General features: G+C 34.0%; 1 protein-coding gene across 1 annotated transcript; it reads right to left on the bottom strand.

Moving 5' to 3' along the window:
* Nucleotides 1–2,567: 2,567 nt before the first annotated feature.
* LOC114269374 (shaggy-related protein kinase epsilon) lies at nucleotides 2,568–10,977 on the bottom strand. Its single transcript, XM_028210679.2, has 13 exons — nucleotides 10,548–10,977; nucleotides 7,937–8,191; nucleotides 7,719–7,811; nucleotides 6,704–6,763; nucleotides 6,314–6,586; nucleotides 6,089–6,163; nucleotides 5,251–5,307; nucleotides 5,037–5,177; nucleotides 4,457–4,507; nucleotides 4,256–4,351; nucleotides 4,067–4,150; nucleotides 3,147–3,249; nucleotides 2,568–3,048 (listed from the first exon to the last, which is right to left on the bottom strand). Exons 1-13 carry the CDS (start codon nucleotides 10,605–10,607, stop codon nucleotides 2,987–2,989), a joined length of 1,410 nt encoding a protein of 469 aa, XP_028066480.2. The 5' UTR covers nucleotides 10,608–10,977; the 3' UTR covers nucleotides 2,568–2,986.
* Nucleotides 10,978–11,200: the final 223 nt, after the last annotated feature.

Genomic DNA, 11,200 nt, shown 5'->3' with positions numbered 1-11,200 from the left:
CAATGTGGTTTCTTGGAATTCCAGGGTAGTTGGGTGTGTTAGGCAGGGGTTTGAAGAGGAAGCATTGTTATTATTCAAGAAAATGCATGCGAGAGATAAGGATATTGATGATTTCACATACCCTTTTGTTCTAAATTCTCATGCTTCCATAAAAGAAATGAAAAATGCAAAATCCGTTCATTGTTTGATTGTCAAAACTAGGTTCGAGGTTTACAAGCTTGTAAGCAATGCTCTTGTCAACGTGTATGCAAAAGGCTAAGACTTGTGTTTTACTTTCGAAGATTTTAACCATGATAGACAGAGATGTAATCTCAAGGACATCCTTGGTCACTGGCTATGTATATAACGGCTCTCATGAAGATGCTCTCAAGTTGTTTTGTGAAATGAGACTTGTAGGGATTGATCCTGATCAAATTCTCATTGTTAGTGTCTTGAATGCCTGTGCAGAATTGACAGTTCTAGAATTTGGCCAACAATTTCATGCTGGCTTTATGAAATCCGACCTTGAATTGAGCGTATCAGTGGATAAATCCCTTGTCACCATGTATGCAAAATGTGGGTGCATAGAAGATGCTAATAGAGTTTTTAACTAGATGAGAATTCAGGATATTATTACGTGGACTGCTCTTGTCATTGGTTATGCTCAAAATGGTAAGGGAAATGACTCGTTGTAAGTGGCATGAAACCCGACTTCGTTACTTTTATTGGCTTACTATTTGATTGCAGCCATGCAGGCCTTGTAGAACAGGGGCACGAATACTTTGAATCCATGGATAAAGTTTATGGGATAAAACCCAGTCTGGATCACTATGCATGTATAATTGATCTTCTGGGGCGTTTAGAGAAGATGAATGAGGCCAAGGAGTCACTGAATCACATGGATGCGGAACCTGATGCTATTGGCCTAGAGGGCAGCGAAAACTAGATGTCACGATGCAGATCAAAAATCAAGGGGCTGGTAAGGCTTTATTCTGGTGTAGCTAAGAGAATGGATGATACAACACAACTTCTTCAGGTGAAGGTAACTTCATCTTCTTCGTTATCTCTCACGTTGGAAGAAAACTAGGAAGTTTGAGTATTGGATCCGAGCCAGCAGTGGAGTGGAGGCGAAAGAGGCATACTGGTCTGGATGCCAAACCCTCTACGCAATTCACTTGTAAAATTATAGATAGGGACTAGAGAATGTTGGTCAATTTCAGACTGCTTTTTCACTATTATTATATGGATTAGAGTTTTTGTTTTAGGTATACCATTAGGCCATGTTTGTTTGGGCGGACTGGATTAGCATTCCCATGACTAATAGTCCTAGGGGTACAAATCCATTGGATTATGTATCCTATCTTAACTAATAGTCAAGTTTAAAATAATTAGTCCGTACTTCAATTGTTTAATCAAACATTGGATTAGTAATTTTATTGGACTATTAGTCCAATCCCAAGCTCATGTCCACCCAAACAAACATGACCTTAATGTTATGCTTGATTAAGGGATTTAAGAAGATATTTGAAAAAAAAGAAAGAAAAAGTGTTCAAAATCAAATAAAATATAAATATATTTTATTTATATTTCACCTATAGTTTTTTTTTCTCTTTTCAAATCTCCTAATCAAACACAGTAAAGTAAATTTTTTGAATTAGATCGTCCAAATTACTCTCAACAATTCTTCCATGGATTTCACTTCAATATCAACTGCTAAACAAAATTCATGATTGAGATATTTACCACTGAACAGAAAAATCATAATTCGGCTTATACTATTATTTACTTGATAAGATTTTCATTTTTTTATTAACACCGATATATCCAGATCAAAACTCGACTAATTCCCAAGAATGCAAAACCCTTGGCCAAGGAATTTTCCACAAGTATTCCACGGTTAATTCAAGATTTGTTCCCCAATTCGATGACTCCAAAAAATTATTAACACCTAAAAAGTTTTAATATCTAAACCTTAAAAGCGACATATCACCAAGACCCAACGTCTTGCCATTAGAGCAACCCCTTGGGTTTAAATATGTATAAAATATTAACCATTCAATGATGCTACACCAATCTAAAGGGTAAGATCATATACATTATATAAACAAATAACACAATTATGCTCAGATCGGACAAATCTGACTTGAGTTGCAACCCTAACGCTGTGTTTGGTTGGGGGTTTTGGGAAGGGAAATGGAAAGGGAAATGGAAATGAAAGGAAAAGGAGAAAGAATTAATAGAATTCCAAATCTCAACTATGTTTGGTTGTGTTGGTTATAAAATAGAATTGATGTCCTAAAAGGTATCCTGTTTCTTTATTTATTTCTCACCCCCTTTCTTTTCCCATATATTTTTTATTATAACCAAACATAAATAGGATTACATTTCTCATTCCTTTTCCAAATCCCACCTCAAAAACTCTAACCAAACACAGCATAAATTTAACTAGCTATACTCCTAATCTGTAACTAGCATTCTACCACAATCACCACTTGAAAACAAATCCATGTTGCAATTCAACTCTGGTCCAACCACAGTAAGATTATGCACATTGGAAAATGAAAAATAGTGAAGTAACAGGCCCGAAATGAAATGGAAACTCAAATTTCTTTGATAACACCAAAAGTGAACAGAGCATACATTGAACGGCATCAATCTAAACCCGTCTGGCACGCCTCGTTTTGTTAGTAGTATCCATTGCAAGTGTGGACGCATACAAAATGCATAAAACTACAACATAAAAAAAAAAACAAAAAAATCATGACAACTCATCTATAACGGTAGATGAAAAGAACAAAAAAGCCACATGGCCAAGCACATCATGATTCCGTAGCACATTTCTTTGTCAAAGTCTGGCTGCAACCCATAACCCTCCGCGTTTCATCAGAAATATACTGTGGGAGTCCAAAGAATGGTGCCTCATGGAATACTTGGCATAGTGCGGATACCTAAGCATCCAAAAACCCATCTACATTGCCTACAAATACCACCGCTACTTGGCACAAATTCATTTCCTCACATGCTCGGGAATAAGACGTTGACGCAATTCAGGCGATGCCCCAGCCAGCTCTGCAAGAAATTTCGGCACGATCAACAAGAGAACCATCAACCACCCCCCCCCCCCCCAAAAAAAAAAAAAAAAGAAAGGAAAATTTAAGTTGACTCACCTTGAAGCGTGAAATTGAAGAGAGGAGGGAGCGGTCTACCATTTGGCAAGCTTGTGGTTGGTTCCCTCAAATCATCAAAGAAAGGATGTGCACATGCCTCCAACTGAAAAAGGTCATAGATTTTGATTAAAAGACAACTTTCAAAACAACATTTTACAATTTTTTTGACAAGGTCAGAAAATTCTATATATAATTCAAAACAAAATGACAATATAATCTATTGATTGCAAAGACAAATCATAAGAAAATATTAACTTACTTATCAATTTGGCTAATGTCTTATTAAAAATATAATATAATAATGCTATATTAGGATATCAGAGGATGACATTACTTGTACATTTCATTTTTCTATGAAAAACATTTGATTCTTCTTATTTTCGCAGTCCAACAAAGCAAAAACTAGTAGTAGCATGGCTTCTCTCATTTTGTTTTTCTCTAAATTTTTTGTCCCTTCTTTTTCCTTTCCCTTAACAAATTCAATAACCAAATAGAGCACAAGTACATAAAGCATTCACAAAATCTAGAAGCAAGGCTTCATTTGAAATGTGAGTTGGCTTTTTAACTTTTTGGCTATTTTAACCTGAGGTTAAAATAGCCTCGTTTGGGATGAACTTTTTGACTTTTTTTTATTTTTGTGAGAGAAAAAATGAAATGATTATAGTTTGATTGTGACAATTTTTAACCTGAGGCTAAAAAGCCTATTTTATCTTTTTGTAACTAAAATAGCCCCAACCTAATCCAAACCCTCATGCCAAATGAGCACAAAATAAAAGTAAAAACCATTTATCAAATAAAATATCTCCATGAGAAATTCAAGAACAAATTCAAACAGAAATTTACAATGAGCTTTTTAATAAATGTCCACATATAATGATTTTTCTATTTCATAGTTAATAAGCAAAGATCAAATTTCTTACAGCAGTGCAACGTAGATTTGGTGAATATTGGAGCAGCCTCGACACAAGATCCACAGCTTCAGCTGGCATTCGCTTGTTAAAAACCTAGAAAATGTAAGGTCATTAGGTTTGGCTGTCATGAAAGTAATGCGCTTATTATCAATAAAGATGAGTCAAAGATGCATCCTCCATGTGGAATTTCTAACAAACCTTGTGCCATGGGTGTGCTTTGATCTGAGGAAATTTGAACTCCGTGTAATTTGGATTCATGCATCTAATTTCTTCTCTGGTTGGTGTCCCCAATATCTATAACAGAAAGAACCACCCAAGAAAATAATAATAATAATAATAAGAGAATGCACCAAACAAATATTAGAATATAAAAGTTTATAAAAATAAATTACTTAGAACCTTAATTATTTCCACCAGCTGATCAACCCCACTTTCTCCAGGAAACAGAGGCTGCACATCAAACCACATTCAATACACATCAGGACCAGCCCCATAGCATGTTCCGAAATAAAAATGAAGTTCAGCAACAACAATCTTATGGTTATACGTGGGTTTATATAACATATATATACTGCTTAGTCCCAAACCCTATAAATTCATCACCAAATTTCAAAATTTCAAAAAAGCACAGTAAAATAAAAATTGTTATAAAGCTACAGAAAGAAATGCAAGGCCAATGCAGAAGAAAAATTATCTTAAAGAATGATATGCAAATGGGTATAATTGAAGAAGCATGGTAGGCATTCATCTAAATGCATATACCAACATTCAGAAAGTGTGAGAATAAATAATCAACCAATAGTAATCAAAACCAATTATTACTAAGCAAATATTTCATTAAAGGGTGCTGTAGTATACTGCATACAAGTCCCTATCCTGATTTTTTGCAAGGTAAAGTGGCATCTTTCACATCAATTTAAAGCTTAATAAAGGTGCTGACTGTCAATGTTCCAGAAAACAATCTCAAATATACACTCACCTGGCCTAGAAGTAGCTCGGCCAAAACACAACCAGCAGACCACATATCAATTGCAGTTGTGTACTCTGTAGCCCCAAATATCAATTCTGGAGCCCTATAATACCGTGAGCAAATATATGATATGTTGGGTTCACCAGGCACCTACAACGGGAAAATAAATTTCAAACATTGCCACACATTAAAAAACATGAAAAATCCATGAATAGAGACATACCAACATCTTTGCACTCCCAAAATCGCACAACTTTAGCTGATGAGTGTGGGGATTAACCTGCAACAAGCATCAAAACCTCAGAAAGGAGCATACAAGGTAGTAGATAGGTACCATGTTAATGAATCGATGTAGTTGTGTTTATAACAAATGACGAGGGATACACATAAACCTAAAACTAACAGAATCTTCAATTTACAAAGAAGGTAACATACATAAATGTACTAATGCTAAAAAAATTGAAAGCAACAATAGTGAAGATAAGGATAACAAACCAAATCAATTTTTGAATGCAAGCATAAAAATGGTCATTGAGCGTAGTGTAAACATAAAGTGTCCAACACAGCAACCCATAAAGATATAAACACAACTACATACACTCCAATGAAGTCCCATTTCTCTTGATTCTCTTTTCCAAGAAACATCTTACTAACCCTTCGCAAAAGTAGCATCTTACTGCCATACAGCAAGGGTTATATATTTTACGTATACATAAGAATCAAATATAATCCCTTAGCGAATTTCACATCCAGCATTAAGTGCCAATTTCAAGACTCCCCACCTAAATCACCTGCTCTCCTCCACGACAGTGATCATGGAATAAAATAGCCAAGACAGTCAGATACAAACTACATGTCAATACATTAAAAGAAAACAAGCAACACAAACACATCAAGTGAAGTGGAAAAACAGGTGGAGGATTTAATATTATACAAAATGATTACCTGCTCTTTCACCAGAATATTTTTCCACAAACAATAGCATTAAAGAAAACATAATAACTGAGATTAAAATAACCCCAAATTGATATTAACTGCAACACAAAGGAAAGAAATCTCACCAATAGATTTTGTGGTTTAATATCACGATGACATACACCAATAACAGTGTGTATGTAATTAAGAGCACGGCAAATCTACAAAGAGAAAAAACATAAGTTATAAACCAACCCAAACCCACAACAGAACATAGCTAGAAATTAGAAGACAAAATATGTCTCTATGCAGCCAAAGAGTCTGAGAAACCAAGAGAACAATATGAACAAAAACGGAGTCTCAAATTTCACCTGGTAGGTATACAGTTGTACATAAATGATAGGTACATGTTGGTTCATTCTGCCGTACTGCCTTGAGACTCGGTAGACTGTTTCAGATACATACTCCAAAACAAGATTAAGGTACACCTCATCCTTTTCAGTAGTTGAAAAGAAACAGTGTTTTAGTGGAACAACATTAGGATGGTTTAATATGCGCATAATCTGGAGTTCTCTATTCTTGTATCTCTTATCCTGCAACACCTTCTTTATCGCAACAGCTTCACCAGTTTCCAGGCATTTGGCCTAAAATACATGCACAATAAATGCAAAATAAAAAAACAGCATCAACAGGCAAATGAAAAGAGTTCCCAACCAAGACCTCAACTTCTAAGCAAGCACATGCTAGTTAATTATTAATACCTGAAAGACAACACCAAAAGAACCAGTGCCAACCACACGCTCCGCCATGTATGAGATTGTCTGGGACCAAAGTAAAGATAAAAAATTATAAAAAAATATATATATAGAGAACTTTCAATAGAGTGGTTCCAATTTGTTTTGTTTTCTTTTGGAAATGAGACTAATTTCTAAGGCACCCAGTATATTCCACATATCAGTGATTATTATTATTAATTTTTTTTACAAGTAAAAGTAGAATAGTCCACATCAGTGATTATATTGGGTACAAGTTCAACCTAGCAGCTTTGAGGCTCTGGCATAATTCCAAAGCCCCACACCAACTCAGCCAAACAGTTCAGACAACGGTATCCTAGATGTGAGCAGAAGATTCCAGAGCAAGATAAGAAGCATGCAAAGAGAAGTTGTCATACAACTAATCATTATGTTCAATTGAAAGCCTCTTTGGATTCACACGAGACCAGGGCTTAAGTACCACCTCCATTAGAGCTGGGGTTGTTTCTGACGGGGAACACACCATTGTGTAGCCCAAAACCATGGCCTAGAACTAATGTGTGTGTTTGGTTTGAGTTTATTGGATTAAGTTTTTTGAAAACTGAATTTTTTATTTTTCGTGTTTTTTTATTTTTAGTAAATATTTTTAAAATTTTAAGCATTTTTTTACTTTTTTAAATGCACTTTACTTAGATGTATCTAAAAAGTAAAAAAATTATGAAAAAATATTTTAAACAATTAATAAATACATAAAAATACAAAAAATATACTGAATTCTCGTATTATTATTATTTTTTTTTTTTTTTTTTTGTATTTTTGGTATTTATTAGTGAATTTTTATTAAAAAAAATTCAAAAAAATTATACTTTTTATGTGTATTTATGTTAGGTGTGTCTAAAAATTAACAAAATTCAGTAAAAACAAAATCAAAAAAACACGAAAAACAAGAAAGCAGAATTTTCTGAAAAGTGTTTTTGGAAAACCAAAAACAAGCAAAGTGAGTAATAATGTAATAATCAATTACCTGTTTCGGTAGTCCATTTCGACCACCCACTGTGGTGGCTATTATTTGACCTGCTTCTGTTCCATTTCCATTAACAACAGTGGCTTCCATATCCTGCACAAAGCAAACAATCAGTGATATAATATCTGTCATATAAAGTTTTTGACCTCATAATATATTTTTCTAAAGAACATTAAAAATTATGACGAAAAAGTGAATGAATTAAAATGAATTTTTACTTTATCATCATGGTTATCAGCTTTATCATCTCTGATTTTCATTTCATGCATCTCTTTGGGAAGCTCATCATAACCAGCTTTTTCAGTTCTAGCAATAGAAGATACATGAGATGAGTTTGCAGCAGTTCTCACAGATGTGGAGACCACGCTTCGCTCTAAACCAGTGGCACATCTTTCAAAGGATTGTGATTCACCAGTACCCTTCCGATCTACTACTTGGTCAACCTTCACTCTCTTTGTGCTAGAATCACCACCCTATAAGAAAATAAATTGATTTTTTATAAAAAGAGTAAAAAGGTGAAGAATTGATAGTTGTGTGAAATAAACATAGGTAACTTGTCCTACTTACAAATGGTAGTATACAGCACATTGATAATATAGAATGTACAAAAAAAAACATAGAGCATTTCAGGCACATCAACACAAGCATCACAACTAGCCCATTGACAAGTCTATGTCGTGAGACAATATGCAATATTTACAGCTTCCTTTTAGTCAATTGTCCAGGTGGTCTGACCGCGCCAGAAGATACTCGGTTTCTACTTCCAAGGAGCTCCAGCATAAATGCTCAAACCAGGCCTTTTTATCTAGGCGCCGAAATTAATTCAATCAACTTTCTCAAATCTAGCTCATTCCTATTTTAAAATATGCCTCGACACTTGGGCCTTGTTTGGTTTGTTTTTCAGAAAAAATTTTGGGAAAAATTCTCTACAAACAAATTTTCAAGAGTAATCAAATCAAACAAATATTTTCAAAAAAAATCTCAAAATTTTGTTTGGTTACCTACTTTTCAAAATCACTCTTTCTCTCATACACATCAAATCAATCACTTTTTTAAAACTCTCTCCCCAAAACAATTTTCCAAAACTAATTCTGAAAAAGGCAAACCAAACAAGTTTTCGTACTTTTTATCTCAAAAACTACTGTACAAACACAAACCAAACACATCCTTGGTCACCATTGACCTATATTACACAAACTCCTCTAAATGCACCCAAGTCAGATTTATGACAAATAGGTAAGCCTAAAAGTAAGAATGTATCTGAAATGACTAGTTGAACATGCAATGATTCAGCATAGTTGTGCAATTGAAGATTGTTAATTGAGTCATTAGAACTTTATTAGAAGCCTTAGTTAATTATATTGTGGTATTTTCTTATTTTTGCAATGTTTTTAGAATTTTATGGACGAAAATTTAGGGTTTAACGTAATTGGTAATTACTTGTTTTGTATTGTCTATAAAATGGCATCTTACTGAAAAATGAAAGAGCGAGAAGGAGAGTTTTAGAGAGAGAAATACAACGAGAAAACATACGAGGAGAAAACGGGGTGGCATTAGTAGATTGCCTTTTTCTTAGCAAATTCATCTCTTTCTCTTCCCGTAGAATGCAGAGAAGAGAGATTGGAGCTATTAGCTCTCTCCCTAATTTTCTTGAAGATGTTTTTTTTAGAGAGAGAAATTTGGGCCTTTGTTTCCAAAACCATAATGAATGTCAAGTATAGCATTTGGAAACAAGGTGGAAATTGAATAAAAAATAAAAAAATAAAAATTTCCTCAATATGTTCCATCTCTGATTTCCAACCCTAATTCATTTGAAAGATACATCCTTAAAAAATCAGTTGTCCCTTTCATTTTGATAGTGATCCTATTTGCTCCATTTAGGTTGATTACGCGAACTTTTTTGTAAAAACGTTTGATAAATATTAACACCATAGTGAGGATTTATGTAGTTTTCATGGATTATCTATTAATTATAGAATTTCAATAACTTTTAGTTTTGAAACGTAATGGTTTATGATTGATTAAATATTATTTTTATGTTCAGCTATGTATGAAATATAGATTGGTATTTTTTCTATATTAGTCATAATTTTTTTTTGTATTATTTTCATTGTTTGTGAATATAAATTAGCAAATAAAAACATATTTTAAAAAAATATTTTTTTATCATTTCAGTCATATTCATGTCTTAATTTTTTCAAAATCAACGTTTACCGTGTTTACGTGTCCTTTGTCTTCATACCGCGTCTCTGTTCGTGCTTTTTATGAGCCAATCGCCTTGGAGAAATAGATCTTGTGATGTCTATATATATTCATACTATTCGTAATTGAGATACTTGGACCACACAAGCCTTAAAGGTTTTTTTTTTTTTTTTTCCAATCCAATAATGCATTTCAAGAAAGCACCTTATTAAGCTCCAAAACTAATGTGAACAGAGTTAAATAACATTAAAATGGAAAATTACCAAAAACAAATCACAAAAACGAAAAGGAGCGAAAATATGCTATAATCAAACAATTACTCATCACAAAAACCCGATTTCAGAGATCGTAAATCAGATCACACAATAACAAAAACGCATGATATACACATACAACTAAAAATAAATAAATAAATAAATAAAAAGCAAAATAGTGCCTCTTGAAGAAAATGCAGAGGAAAGAAAAGAAAACAAATTATCGAATCAAAAAAGGATTTGGCTTCGCACAGTAAACCAAAAGATTCAAAATTTTACTGCATTTTCTTTCGTTTTCCTCTGTTTTCTCTACGTATACGTAGACATATATATATATATATATATAGAGAGAGAGAGAGAGAGAGAGAGTTACCGGATCGGAAACCGAGGAGCGGCCGGAAGCAATGCTCTTGAGGCGACGCATGACATTCATTATGGTTTTCAGAACCAAAGCCCTAATTTACCTTTCTCTCTCTAAAAAACGTCTTCAAGAAGAACACGGTGAGCGAGAGAGAGAAAGCGCTAAAAGCTCCAATCTCTCACCTCCTCTGCGTTCAACAGGGAGGGAGAGAGAGAGAGAGATCAATTCGCAACAAAGAAACACACAATCAACCACCACCGCCACCACCACAACCACAACCACCAGCAGCTCCGCCTCTCTCTCTCTCTCTAAAACTCTCTCTCTCTCTATATCTGAAAATGAAAGCCTCCAAAATGTCTGTCTCCAAACTCTTGTGTTTCAATTTTTCTACGGTCAAAGTACTTACCCAAAGCCAATCAATCATTCCAACCTCTCGTACCTCAGTCAAACTTCGATTTTCAGCTCTCGATTTATCATCATAGAGATCGGACGGTCAGTATTTGTGACTTACCAAATGTTGAAGAATATTTTTAGCTTTTATTTGAGTTACCGAAAATACCCCTTCGTTTGTTTCAGTTATGCCAATGGAATATTCGCAATATTCGGTAGTTTTATTCAAAACAAACACCTTGCTTGTTTTCATTTTTCAAAAAATACTTTTCAGA

Source organism: Camellia sinensis, chromosome 5 (assembly GCF_055761805.1).
Source record: "Camellia sinensis isolate YWXY chromosome 5, ASM5576180v1, whole genome shotgun sequence".
Lineage (NCBI taxonomy): Eukaryota > Viridiplantae > Streptophyta > Magnoliopsida > Ericales > Theaceae > Camellia > Camellia sinensis.
This window is presented reverse-complemented; position numbering and strand designations above follow the sequence as displayed.